The sequence below is a fragment of the Charadrius vociferus genome, unplaced genomic scaffold, assembly GCF_000708025.1.
Source record: "Charadrius vociferus isolate BGI_N301 unplaced genomic scaffold, ASM70802v2 scaffold549, whole genome shotgun sequence".
Lineage (NCBI taxonomy): Eukaryota > Metazoa > Chordata > Aves > Charadriiformes > Charadriidae > Charadrius > Charadrius vociferus.
In genome coordinates, this window is record NW_009650103.1 from 3254430 (window position 1) to 3269720 (window position 15291).

At 39.3% G+C, this 15291-nt stretch overlaps 1 protein-coding gene across 1 annotated transcript in view; it reads right to left on the reverse strand.

Moving 5' to 3' along the window:
• Window positions 1-1510: 1510 nt before the first annotated feature.
• The window catches only part of STOM (stomatin), a 117293-nt gene continuing 103512 nt past the window's right edge, over window positions 1511-15291 (reverse strand). The window contains exons 2-7 of the mRNA XM_009892349.1: window positions 8986-9089; window positions 8020-8092; window positions 7061-7143; window positions 4142-4345; window positions 3545-3679; window positions 1511-1713 (exon numbers count right to left, since the gene is read on the reverse strand). Coding sequence (XP_009890651.1) covers window positions 1519-1713; window positions 3545-3679; window positions 4142-4345; window positions 7061-7143; window positions 8020-8092; window positions 8986-9089 — 794 coding nt within the window. The 3' untranslated portion in view covers window positions 1511-1518. The remainder of the gene's footprint in view (window positions 1714-3544; window positions 3680-4141; window positions 4346-7060; window positions 7144-8019; window positions 8093-8985; window positions 9090-15291) is intronic.

Sequence of the window (15291 nt, forward strand, 5' to 3'; positions counted from 1 at the left end):
TCCCAGCAAAAGGTCAAGCTCAGCTCACATTAACTGAAGTACCAACAAACACATGTAGACTGGTACACTGCTTTCATGATGCACAGGGTAAAAAAAAAAGTTCACAGCAAACAGGCAGAAGAGAAACGGCACCAACTGGCTCAAGCACCAACAGTTTCCTAACAGTGAGAAAGGCACAGCGTGTCAAGGCACAGGTAAACAGACCTCATCCTTACTAAAATACCTGTCAATACCCAACTGATCCTAGCAGAAAGGTGATAAAAAAAACAGTTAGGAACTTTACGCTGGCCAGTGCGAGAAGGGCACTTATATCCTTGATCTTGGCTTTTTGTTTTCATTGCCACCTCCCAGTGATTAAAGACCAGGTGTCAAACACAGCGATGGTGGTAGCCTAAAGACCCTCCTCCCTATGTAGACTCTTATTTCTTCTCATTTTAATCTGTAATTACATCTACTAAACAGGTACAAAATATGCATACAGTTTAACAGACTTGCAGCTCAAGACTACATGAGCTGAAGATCACTTGCTTTTGGTATTAAGTATAAGCCCTTAGTGTCACAACAAATACTACGGGTTTGCTCAGAAGCAGCATCAACAGGTAAATCACTGATGTGTTAGAACAGATATAAACAGTACAGTGTCTTCTGCTAAATGTCACCACCCCCCACTAATGACAGAGATCTTGCTTCCTAGAGAAGCAGGTTTTAGACCTGGATAAAATGCAGGAGTCGGTACTTTGGTTTTTTTAAATCCTTTTTAAGAGAGACAGATAAAGGCACCCAACAACTCTCAGTGCTTTAAAGAAGCATAAATCTATACAGGCACACCACCATAGCAACAGAACGGCCCACCAGTGATCGCAAGCGTGTTGTATCCATAACTACAGCATCTTTGTACCATTTCTGTGTGGCAGAACAGAGGTGGAAAGTTCCACCAACAACTGTTTCTCGTGAATAGGGGACTTCAGGGAGTATGAGCCTGATTTTCAGAAGTACCCAGTACAGTATTCTCACTCCTGTATCAACTTCCATTACTTTTCCTTCTGTGAGCTAGAGAACCAATCCAATGACTTCATCACATACAGCTACACCCCATGAGAACACAGTTAGGGCTGTTCCACTTCCCTGGCAGGGCTACAGACCCATTTATTAAATGGAATACTTCTCTTTCCAAATGTTGGATCATCTTCTCTTCACCACAGATGGTTTCATACACTATTTGAAACAGGAGGTTACAGATTAAAGGTGTTCCCTCCAGGGCAGTATGGATACACGCTTATTTGAGATCACAGTCTGCTTGTACTCCTTTTAAGAGGTTTTCAAATTTCAAATATTTTGATTGTCCATATTTACAAACATTACATATAAGTTTTATAACACACTTAGGATAACAGAAGAGGTTCCTCAGCAAATCCACTTTGTTAACACTGCCATAAGCTATAACACACAGGGAATTCAGCGTTGCAAAGACTTGCCGTAACAAAAAAACCCACCCCAACTCTCTCAGCCCCACTCTACCTAGCGATTTGCACCTAGGATGCCCTGCAGCATATCGATGGGCAATGGGAAGACGATGGTGGAGTTCTTTTCCGCAGCAATGGTGGTCAAGGTCTGCAAATAACGAAGCTGAAGAGCAGCAGGGGACTCCGTAATAACCATGGATGCCTCTTTGAGGGCCCTGGAAGCATTCATTTCACCCTCCGCTGCAATTACCTGGGCAAGCAAAATTAATGAAATGGAATTAATTCTGGCACAGTAATAAACCAGAAATCTCTAGGATGACTTCAGCCTTAAGTCATAAACTAAAGGCACTGCTCATCATTTTGATGGAGTCACCTCCCCTTGCCATGTTCTTTCACTGGTTCCACCATTTCTCTTGCTCAGGGATAAGCAACTCCCGTTTGCTCCCACGGCCCCGTGTGCCCGTGTTCCCCCCATTCAGTGTCGGCATGACAAAAGCTGGCACCATGTCTTGGAAGCGCAATGGGTGCGTCTTTTCACAAACTTCTTTTGTGCTTCTTTCAGCACTGCCTCTCAAAAACAGAAGGCACTCCCCATATATATCTGAAAATACTTTTTACTTAAATAAATACTTGGTGTATTTTTTGTCCCTACAAAGGTTTGACAGGTGAATGGCATGTTTCTTACTGGGGAAATACCTTTTTATTCCCTCTTTCTTTTTAATTATGAACTCATTAGGGACAGATTTTTGGTCTTCACAAGCAGGGCCCTTCTACACTGAGACAATATAAATACCTTCTGAGTATTTGCACAGGAAGGCTGGATTGGAGGATGGCACTGTTTTAACAGGGGTTACTGGTGAAGGAATACACATGTGTGTCAGCACAGGTAAGTGCATATTCCCCTACAGAGTTCTATCGCAATGGCACGATATTCTTTTAAATGTCAGAATAACAAAAAAATAATCACAAAGTAATCAAGCTTCAGAAAAAGATATATAGAAGTTAATACTTGGAGCACTAACGTAGGCTTAAAGATCTTTTCCTAGGTGCGCCACCAACTTCACATTCAATAACCGCTAGCCCCAAAGGCTAATGGAATTCAGTTTAGCATTTATTTTGCTTGAAAATAAACCCCAAATTTTACAGTTAGAACCTAAAGATAGTTAAAGTTAATGAAACTCCTAATCAATGGCAGATATGAAAATCAGTCATATGTACGCACATAAAAAATCACACACGTGTGAGATGAATAATGTACAATTAGATCTAATTTTCATGGCATTAGATGAAGTCTAGTAAACTTCCCTTTGCCAAGATGAAGTTTTAGTATTTAGAATGCAAGTTCCAGTTTTCCACCCGCCAGCACCTCAACAGACCGCTAATACCTACCAGAAACCCTCAGCTAGCAGCTTAGCCTACCAAAACCTTCTTTTTTTGGAAAGATAGGGGTTTTGTTTGTTTGTTTTTTAAAAACAGACTCTACAGTTGCATCTACAGAGGTCAAAATAAGTTTTCAAGACAGGATTAACAAACCACCAGAAGACACAAACTGCAGGGCACAGGACACTGAGGGAGACAGCTAACTTGCCCAGTCCTGGAAAATAACAGCTCTAACTGCCCCTGAAGATTTTCACTCCAAACTTCAATATTTAGTTTCACCTTTTCCCACCTCAGAAAGGAATGAGATGTAACGACCAAACTGATCACCAGTCAGCTTAAGCGTGACAAGTATTACAGCTGTTTTATTTCTCATATGAAGTAACACGCAGAAAACCAAGGACTTGCCCAAAATCAGGGCTAGTCAGGAAAAAGCTGGAAGTTTGGCTTCTAATTCACTGCAGGCTCCAGCTAACCACCTCAAAACTGTTCTGTTTAGGATTTTTTTATTGGACTGTGGTAGAAAATTGAGATCCTGCATTTTTGAAGGAAATCTCACCTGCACAAATCACAATGAAATAGAGCAAGCACCCGCCCTGCACTCCTGTTTGCTACAACACAATCTGGCTGAGAATCTTCATCCTCTACAGCACCACATTAAGTTATTCATGAAGAAAAAAAGAAAACAAACCAAATGTTATTACCTTAGCTCTCGCCTCCCGGGCAGCTTCTGCTTCTGCAGCCATTGCTCTCTGCAGCTGGACAGGTAATTTCACATCCTTGATCTCCACACGTTCCACCTTAATGCCCCAATCATCTGTTGCCTCATCAAGTGTGACCTATATAAGGCAGGACAATTAGTTAAGCCATCTACCTGGCTGCAAAAAAATGTCCAAATTCGAAGAACGACCAATAAACCAAATGAATGATCTTACAACGCTTTGACTTTAAGGGCTTTTGTATTTATACTATGATTTGATAATGATAAAAGCACAACTGTTGTAAACTAACAAGAAAACCCCACAGCTTAAGATATTGAAGGAATTCTGTGGCATAATTTCCTTCAACAGCCGAGTACTGACATAATGATCCTGGGAAGCCCTCCTCTCCTGTATCCCTCATTCCCACTTGCTGGCCTCACTGGTCCATTATTGCTTTAGTCACTCATTTTTATTATGCAGCTCCAAATCACAACTTGGCTTATCACTTGGAAGGTAAAATCAACCCTGACCTGTAAGTTATCCATGGGATTGCTACTTAACCGATTGTTTGATGGATCGCTTAGGTAAAGCTGCTCATACCTGCATGCTGTGTGCGATTTCCTCGCGATCAGAGAGAATCTGAGAGAGGTTTTTGGTCCCCAGAACATTCCTCAAAGTAGTCTGTGCTAGAAGACGGGTGGCTGAGTCAGCATTTGTGATATTTGCTACGGCAAGGGTGGCATTCTGAACTCTGTAATAAACCACTCCGTCTACATTAACTGTCACAGAGTCCTTGGTCAAGATCTAAAAAGCAATGGGGAAAACATACAATAATTAAGCATATATTTATTGAATATAATGATAATTATGTATTTGTTTTCCTAGAAAAACTCCTAGTTTTTCCAGGTCTGTGTACAGAGGCACAAGCCTTCTAGTATAGCTCTGCAAAGCCAAGACTAAATATGGGATTAGAACACTCCTCATTGAAAAACATTCCATTTGCTTTGCTATAAATGTTAGTTCTAACTCACTTCCTCTAATTCAGAGGGTCTGCAATACATGCAAGTGACCGGGGAAGAAAAACAAAATCGGAAATAATTTATACTGAAACGCATATGCTTTTTCATCTGGGAGACTTTAACCTGTTATTCTGAAACTAGAAAGGTATCATAACCAGGGAGACCCTCCTGGCTATGGCAACAGCTGTGCGAGAGGCAGACCGGCTGTCCGGGAACGCGAGAGGTATGCTTCATGAAGGACCAAGGTAACAGAACATTAGCACTCAAAATTGTTTTATTTGTAACACAGAGATGGGAATACGGAACCACTACATTCAAAATGGGTTAAAGTGCTCTAGTTAAGAGCGCACACTGGAAACATTAGTGAGAGGGGCTCATTTAATGTTTCTGTACAGAGAAAAAAGGCTAATAACAAGTATCATTTCAAAGATAGGACACATTAGACTTTCACTTGCATTTAACTTCACTCACAAGACTATTGATTTCGGAAGACATAACTCTGCAGGTGTGTCAGTTTATAAGAGAGGGCGAAACAGGCAGCCTACTTAAATAGCAGGCGAGGGAAGAGTGTATTTCAACTGCACTTTCAAAGAAACATCACAAATGAGTGTTTCCCATAGTGCAGGTGGGACTGGAGCTAAAGGCAGCTCTCAATTACTGCTTATTCCATAACACGGGAATGGCCAATGCCAGAGACTCCAGCAACGCAGCGGCCGTTTAAGTTACTTGACAGAATTGCAGAAGCTTTGTCAGAAAGGATGTCTGTGTATAACGAAGCTTAGAGAGACAGAGCGCCATGCCCATGGGATATTCTAGAAAAGATTGGAAGGTTTCACTGAAGTATGTCTTACAACACTGGTTTTGCCTGTCCCAATGGCCTGATGTATTTCATCTGCACGGGTGTCAAGCTTACTTCAATACTTAATTAGAAAGATCTCTATTATTATCATCTAGCAGTTCATTGTCCTTCTTGGAGGTACTTCTGATTGAAATGCCACCTTCTGTTACTAAATGAGTACATGGTGATTTCTAGACAAGTTGCACAGGAAATCCAATTTGTGAACACGCTCAGAGCTAGACTCAAATGATTTACTGAATTTAACAGTTGTATGTTAAGTAAAAGATGTACCTGCAAAGATAAATACAGGTATTCCTGAAGATTTAGAAGAGGGTATACCAGTAAGAAGCATTAATATTAATTATATTTTAAAGTTAAGTTAAAAAGAGATTGAAATATGCCACACAACCATGAGAAGAGGTGTCCTAATTCCATGTTAGGCAATTACTATTATATTACTTGACAAGAGAGAAGGACAGGTGAGTTACTTAACCTTCAAGACTTACCTGCTCTGTCCTTCCCCAAACCACCTATTTTAGCAGGCTTTTCATAATAGCATAAGACAATGAATAGCACGCACAGAAATCATGTTGTACTAATAAAAATATATTTCTGCTTTTACCTACTGAAAACAAACCAACCTCAATCCATAAGCGTAACTTAATCAAGCCAAAAGAAAAGCTGTAGAACTGATGGCTTCACTAATGGCACATCAGCAGCTGCAAGCACATTTTGCCTGCCAGTGATTAGGTTTCTACCAATTAGCCTTTGGAGTGTACCATGACAGTTGCCATTTGTCTAAATCTACAACTAATTATGAGCAATAAACCAACTAGCAAATATGACAGAAAACAGATGCACCAGACAGGTTGCATCAAGCATCTTTGTCTTGGAAAACACACCAGATACATGAAGGACACAGTTATCATCAACATACAATTGTTCACTAACTTATTTTTAGAGGGCTAGTTGTTTTTTTTTTTCTTTTGTTATGCATTGAGTTGGCATCACTGAGTTCAGCTAGCTTAATGCTGTGGAGAGATTCTGCTAAAAAATAAGGATGTCCAAGGAAAAACAAACTAGAAATAATTTTTTTTTGTTCTTTAGGACCTTCAATCTGAAAGACATCAGACAACATTGGGTGCGGTACACCTTCATAATGTTCCTGTGCACAGCAGGACACAGAAGCAACACGTACACAAAACCCACATAAGAGAGCAGACCATTACCCTGACTTGCAACAATAGCAGTTGATGTATATAATAATTTCATCCCATTATTTTAGCGTGTTTATACGTCTAGATAAATTGGCATAAGAAAGGTCACTGCTGCTTCTGGTAATCTTCCAGATTGCACAGAAACAATTACAGAATGTTGCATGAAGTCCAGCAGTCTTCATTCCAAACCCCTCCCACTCTAGCTCTTAGGGAGAATTACGTTATCTTATTTGGTCCTTAGAGGACGGCATAATTTGTTTTCTTTCAGCCATCTTTTCTTATTTAATGATATTACTAACGGATATATGTATTCTCCACAGTACATTGAACCTGCACAAGAAAACTACAGTAAAATTATACTCTACCCTATACTGAGGGGGGAAAAGGAAAAAAAAAGTGAAAAAAACCCAGTCTTTAGCAGATAGGAAGGCACGTGCAAACTCACCTCCTGGGGAGGAATATCAAAAGAGATGGTCCTCATATCAACCTTGACGAAGCTGTCTGTGCAGGGCAGGACAAAAAACAAACCTGTAAAAAAAAAAACCATTCAAGAAGATGTGAAAATGGATCATTAAAACAGATGAAACTTGCTACTGAAATAAGCTTAAATCCAAGCACTGTAGCTGTATAGCCCTCTCTGTAATGAGCTCAGCACCATGTTCGTTAGTGGCTTTCAAACGAGGAAAAGATTTTCAAAAAAGTATGCTGAGAAACTGCAGTTTATTCAGGTCTACACTTGTTTAGAGATCTTTAACATTTGGAAAAAAAAAAAACCAAAACTGTTAACAGCTACTTTTGAAAATTTGTCCCACATTGTGCAGCCTAATTCTGGCAAGCAGAAACTGTCAATCTCCTCCTGTTCTGGTGGATCACTGTAATTCTTCAGCTTTACAGCAATGTGGAAGTATTGCAAAACCTGAATGAAAATGAAGGAAGAAGCTATTGCCCCTTTCTGTCACTTTGAGCAACAGGAGCAACAGCTGAAAATAACATTCTTTCAGATCTCATCAAAATTTCTAATATACACAGGAAACTTTTCAAAACTGTCAAATAATATAATTGCCTCTATTTCTTTTGAAGAATGTTAAGGCTTTCAGACCATTTGGATTTTAACTGACATACTAAACTTTTCTAAAATGGCACATTTGATGCCATTATTCTTCCCTTTACATTCTGTGCTTTTGATTCTACCTGAAGACCATGCATTAACTAAGGAGATCTGGGAAAGGCTCACAGATAATTAGTTTACTATCTTCTCTCCATATAAAGTAACATATCCTCTTACTGGAAGTTACAAAATTCTTGAGAAATCAATTCACCGGTCTAATGCAATGTCTCTAGACAGACATTATTTTGCCAATGACTTAATTGGAACAAATATTAAGAATGGTCTCCAGGACATACCTGGTCCCTTTGCTCCCCCTTTTAAGATGCGTCCAAGTCTGAATATGATGGCTCGCTCGTATTCCTTTATAATCTGTAATAAATAGTTGGATGTCATGCAAGGGTTTACAGAAGCCACGTGACAGAGTGCAAGCTATGTACACACTAAGACAGTCTTGAGTCTCAAATGTGACATACATTTCTATACTGGCTGCTTTTGAGAATTTCAGCCTAAACTTTATTGTCAAAAAGCAAACAGCAAAAGGAACAAGCAGGACAGTATTCCACAAGAAACACTCTTCAGACTGTGGCACCATCTATCAACAGCAGAAGCAACAGCTTGTCATCTGGGCAGGACCAAGCACTAGAAGCAGCCATCAGGAATACCCTGGCAACAGCAAAACAAAGTGCAGTATATGTGACCCAGCAGAGATTTTTCCAGCTCTAATTCTGATGTGGTATATTAGCCAAAGCAAAGCAGGAGCTATTTCATCTGGTCTGGAAAACGAAAACATCAAGGTCAAAGCGGTCACAGATGACACAGTCTCTACGAATCTGTCACATACAGCCACATACTTAGATACTTATATTTACATACTTCATATTCACACACATACATATACAGGGAGAGATCCCCTAAAAAAAATAAATTAAAATACCAGTCCTCCCAGAGCAATTATGCATTCTTGCAATTAGTCTCATCTTTCAAACTAGCTTATATACTAATGACAACTGGGTAGATGTAGTAAAGATGTCAATGCAAAAGTAGTTTTGACTAAATACTGTAACAGCACTTTTTTGTTTGTTTGTTTGAAGATTAATGCACTGAAATATTGGGGTCTGCTATATGCTGTCTGCTAGAGTTCAAGAAAGAATAAAGTTAAATTAATTTGTGTTTAAAACACATAAATAGAAGATAGAACAATAACAACCACTGCATCTGCACTGCTTAAAGTTTTAATCCAACTTGGCAGTGAATGATTTTACCTTTATGCACATCCAGATTGATACAGGAAATGTAATAACAGTGAAAACAAGTGAAGTGATGACCAGGATCCATCCGCACACACCAAGGCCAGTATCAGAGTCATCTGCAAGAGAAGATTTTCAGATTTTTAAAACCAAGAGTGCCTGGTAAAGAAAGTGCCTATAATGATATTTGTGTTGACTATTCCTTGAAATAAGCCACTGTTAGCACTACTCCTCTGGCAAAACTCACTTGGTTTAGATCAGAAGTCAAATTAAAAGCCAAATTCTACTTTCATTTTTACTCGTCTCTAGAAGTTGTGCAAGATAGCTTAGGGCAGAACATGGTCCAAGTAACATTTAAGCAGAATTAAGTATGCTAACATTTAAGTATAGACTCTCAAATGCCTCCCTCTCCCCCAGTTTTCTCTAGCAGAATGAGCAATAGGCAGCAGTAGAAATCCTGTTCTTTTATTGTCCAAGGAAGTCAGAACAACGCTTGCTTAATGAGTGAAATGCAAATACCCCATAGCCTACCAACTCTATCGACAGGACATTTAGAATTCGGTTTATGTTCCAGTTGTCATAGGTGCAGATCTAAGAAAACCACAATTCTCAGAACTATTGTATCTAGGAAGTAGGATAAGATGTAGTACAAGATTAGCTGGGCATGAAATAAAGACTCTATAGAGTATTCCTTGGCCAAAGACTCCTTATGCTTAGAAAACATGATAGTTCTCTATCATGAAATGACACCAACTGAAGGTGCAAATAACAAGAGCTAGTGGTTTCAAATACTACACAGCTAAAAAAAGCAATGTACCACAACCAAATGCGGACATGCTGGGAAGCGCTCATAGAGCTACAGGAAGTTTCTTATCCTGCCAGCTAAGACTCTTAACACGTTGCCAGGTGCCCACTGCCAAGTGGGGATATCCCAGGGTGAAACCGAGCACTCACACCCATTGCAGTCCCACTGTGGAGATACTGGAATTCATCTTTCTCACTCCATCCTTTAAAAAGCCAAAAATATGAAATGCCAATAAGCACCCACAAAGCTTAGAAAAAACAAAATTCTCGCATTTAGATGAAAGAATGTTGCTTCAGGACCACGGTTCCTGATTTTGATGAACTGTAAATACCCCCTTACAGTGCTACAAATATGCAAACATTACCCTAACTTGATCAATGCCACAAATACTCAAAGGACTGGAATTTTGTTATCTAATGGACTGCATTTAGCAGCTTGCTTAGAAAGAAGCTGCATTAAAAAATTGAGAAGTTTTAGTTTAGTTCTACCTGGAATTATATAATGAATAGTCTTCTGTATTCACCAAACACAACTATAATTTAATTTGTGCAACAAAACTGGCCAGTTATAAGAAATAAGTCTCTGAGTCTCCACTCTAATTTATTTCAAGTAGAGCCCATTTTATTCTAACACAATCTTGATTTTGAAAAATACCTATTCATTTTAACAACTCCAGATACACGAGTAAGCATTTTATTGTGCCTACAATTGCACTCAGCATTAACAGTATATGCCTTGGAGAAAGAGGGAAGTGAGACAGATCAGTCTTTATCTATCACTAACCTTCAAGTGAGTAACAACAAATAATAGTATATACTTCGCAAATTTAGATCTACAATATTTGACTAAAATCACAGAAGTCAGCAAAATAACTGGGAATGAATATTGATGCTTCCAGTCCTCTTTATCACTGATTGTGGGTCTTAGAGCTACTCTTAGCCTTTCAAGTAAGATGGACTATGGAGGTGGTGAAGAATACTAAGTTTTTGTCTCGCACGGTATCTTGACCTTTATGAAGTTACTCAAAGCTTCTGAAGCCAGTTGGCTACCTTATCTAGAATTTGTACCCCTGTCATACACCAGTATAATAACCCTTAAGGACACGTCATATCATGCGCCATTTTAAAGTTCCTCTATGGAAAGTTAGCTAAAGGTATTCCCCCACCAGGTTTATTATTATGTAGTGGAAATACCAGATTAAAGGAGCAATTTCCAGGCCTTCTGTGAAAGTCAAGGAAATGCACTACCTTACCTTATCTATTGCATATCAGTATTAAGCAACATCTGTAAACTCATCAGTGAAGAGAACATTACCTTTCATTTAGCAACGAGGTATTAGTCAGCCTAAAACTATAAAAAATACTCACAATCTACACTGATTAGGAGGAAAAGTCTTCCTCTCACTTTTACTTAATAAACCTCGCTTTACTTCTATAAACCTAAAGGAGCTGAGGATCCTGCTTCAGTTCTACTCTACGGTTTAACATCGAGTCTTGACCACCAACCACCTCCCTGCTCTTACCAGAACTACAGCACAGAAAAATAATTATCCATTTGATTCCCTGTTGAACACGAAGGTAGAAGTCACAACTCAAATAATGTAAAATTTCAAGATTGAGAAAGCACACACTTTATTTAGCAACAATGATTGTCCCATCATGTGGTATATTTCACAATACAAAACCCAAGAGAGATGCTGTCTTGTGAAAAACTATATGAAACCCAGGAAACATGCTTGGAATCTGTGGAATGAGCTTTCTTATTGCAATTTTTTAACATCTCATTCATGATACTTGGACAACTTCAATAGGCCATTCTTGCCAGATTTCTCAGCCAGGCTCATTGATTCTGGATTCTAAATAGCAGCTAGTTCCACAGCACTGAAATGAGACTGACAGGGATGGGGCAGGTATAACACAGAGCCTCAGGTGCACCTCTTGCAGATGAGGCATATCCCTGCCCACCCAAAGGACTGGAGGAAAGAAAAAAAAAAAAAGAAAAAAAAAAAAGATTTTACACACCACTATGGGCTGGCTACAGCAGACTGTGTCCCAGCCCTCCTTCACCAACGTGTACCTTTTAACAGAGACAAAACATATCTTTGTTTTTGGGAGGCTGTCAAAGAACAGCTCAAAGAAATATTTTCACTAAGTCCCCAGAAAACAACTGCAGAACTATTGAAAAGAGACTTCCAGCATATTTTGTGATGCAGAGGCAAAACAAGAATAAAAAGGTTGTCTTTTATTTCTTAGCTGTACCTGTAGCATTCAAGAGAGGACTGGAGTAAGAAATAAGGAAAAATGTTTTTTGTAGTGAGAACTCTGCCTGGGAACGATAGAAAACTGGGTTTTGCTTCTCCCTAAGCCAGAAAATACACGACATTTCTGATACTACAATCAAACTCAAAAGGAGAAATGCAATTTACTCCTCCTAAAGAAAAAAAACAACAACCAAACCCCAACAAAACTAAAACTTTGTTGATACAATAGATGCATGATCATTAACAGTAATTGCTGGGGATATATATTTAAATATTAATATACTGTAATGTATGCAGCTGCTGAAAAAGCAATGAGAAAAACAATGTAATGGCTTCACAAAACAGACACCACCAAAAACTCAGATGGGGTTAAAAACATAGCGAGTACATTGCATTTTCTCCACGGCTATCACTGTTGGGACCTGTCCCTCATTTTAAAGGCAGGACTTGCAGAGACAAGGCCTAGAAAATATAATCATGAAAGACAAAGACGAATCAATTATTGTATTACAGCTGTTACTACTAATCATAGAACTGTTATTAATCATAGGAATAATTTAGATTAAGAAATAATATTCTTCAACGATGAAAACATCTATTCCATTTCAACTATTCTCTGTTGGCCGTGAAAAGATGCTCAAAGCCCCACTTACTCACCCAATGCTACCAATACATTCAAAGTCCATGTTCCAGAAACAGTATGTTCTTTCAGATATGCATGCCTTTTTTTTTTTTCTTTTTTCTTTCCTTAGGAGGTTTTAAAGCTTCAAGTTTATTTCAAATAGAGTTTAGGGAGTTGCAAAATATGATATAACTCCAAGGGATTAAACACAGAGATACCAGGTATCGGCTAGGCCTCTCATTAAAGGCAAAAAGTGGTTCTAATCTCAAGCAATTCATAACTATCATCTTTTCGCTTAGAAATAGTGTTGAGTTTAGGATTTTTTCAGCAGGTAGATATATGCAACTAGCTGTTGAAATAATATGCTAAAGGCAGAATATGTAGAACAAAATTAAATGTTTTTCCATAACAGTGAGAGATTTTAAATTTGCAAAGAAATCATCAGTTTCAGTCTGAAAAAGTACATTTGAACGAGCTATACCAACACAGGAATATGAGCTATAAAACCCATAAAGCCTAAATTTAAATCAAAGTTACCTGAAAATAAATGGTATTAGTATTCTAATATTTTATTAAATGCAGATGTTTAATAACCTCTTTTATCAACTTCAGCTATCATGAATAGCTATGATTTAGAAGCAATTATTGACACAGAAGAGTTACAAGGCTTAATTATAAATTAGTCGTGAAGCAGTTCTCCATGCTGCAGATGCTGATGTGTCACCAACAGCAGAAAGTCCATTTTTTTTTTTTACCTTGCAGTAACTCTAGCTACCAACTTTTGTTGTCTCTTGCTTGATTTTCTGAAGTGCCACACGCCCTGTCATATACACCTACAGCTTCAATTCAAACACTTGTGATATTCCTGCTCTTCTATATCAACATAATAAAAACTCACACCTGGAATTTAATCAGAAGAATCTTAATTTGTAGACAGTCTGCAACAGATTACATAGCACTTTAAGAAATAAACCACAAGGTGAAAGAATATTAAAAAAAAAATTAATTGAATCAGCCTTCGATCCCTTTAAGGCTGACTGGAACAGTTACCGTTACTTTAGCAAGAAATTATCACTTGGATCATCAAATTGTATTAAAAATTTATAATAAACACTGAGTGCTGGAGGCTGGAATGGAAGGGGAAAGTTCTCATTACCTCTTGAGGTGTGGCATACACTTCACTTGTGACTTACTTTCTTCTGCAAAGACTACGCAATCTGAACAAGCACATCACTGTCAAATAGCGAAAACCTGCCAGACTCCTAGTTACCATGAGAGGACGGGACCTTCCCCCCAGCCGTGCTAATCACCCACCAGATTTAAAAGAGAATGTATATGGGAGATCAACTGGACTGAACACAAGGCAAGCAATACTAGATAGAGATCTCCACCTTCATGCTGCTCGGTCAAATACAGGACACTGAGAATGACTGAAAGGTGTTATTCTACAACAGTTATTTGACTGTTTGCTCATTAGCAAACAATCAGGAATAATAAGCAATACTACTTTCAGCGAGAACTAAAGATCTTTTCAGATGCTTCTCAAAGGATTTCACATGGGAAATAGCCAAAATTATTACATCTAATAGCCAAATTACGTCTAATTCCATTTACTCCATAGACACTTTATTACGACAAAAATAACTGGTAGTCAGCTTTAGCCTCCAAAACAACACATCACTGAGTAACTACAGAGGAAACAACTTCTGTAGCACACGAAGCGGAAGGCTTACTGAGTCCCAGACACGGTTAGCATCAGAGCGACCACTGGTAGGTATTAATAACTAACATACTTACAGAATGAAATGTATATCCTCTCCAAGGATACAAGAGCTAGCATGCGCCGTGAGGCACGGGGCCCAAATAGATCTACAGTTATTTATACAACAACTCAGATTACCTAGCCAAACCCTTTGTATATAAAGCCACCTTATAAATACATTTCCTCCTCCAGTTGCAAAGGACAAAACTGTAAAATAAACCACGACTTTTCTGCAGTCCGTTTCTGAACAACACAACTGACAAGAAAACACTCCAGCTTCCAGTGGCAGAAACTGTTAGTTGCATTATTTTAGTGCATCATCTCCAAAACTTCCTGACCCAGGTTACATTCACACCTGCTGAGACTGAGAGGCCAAAACCCACCCGAATAATGATACTAGGAAGTAAAAATTAACTACAGCTTCGTTGCCCAACTTGAGGAAATACACCTGACTTTGACCACTTCTCCAGTCACACCCATCTAACGTTTTGCTCAATGAGGAGCACCAACGGTGTAAACAACCAGTTCCCAAATTCCTTTTGTTCTCATTTACCGGTGCAGCGCCTCGGGGATTCACTTCTGTTGACTCTGCTCTTAATTATTTGTTTAGCTTTCCCCTTACGACACGAGTTACCGTACAGAAAAACGAAACGCAGGCACACACACAAAAGCCCAACCGACCAAAACCCCCAAGTGATGCAATTGGGGCCAACTCTCCGCGAAGCTCCTCTGCCTCCCCGGACGCGATTTCTGAAGGGGCGCGAAGCGGCGACGGGCGGCACTGTCGGGTAACGGCACCGCCGGGCGCCGTCCCGCTGCCCTCAGCCGGGGAGGCGGCGGCGGGGCCCGGCCTGCGGGGGGTCTCCGGGCCG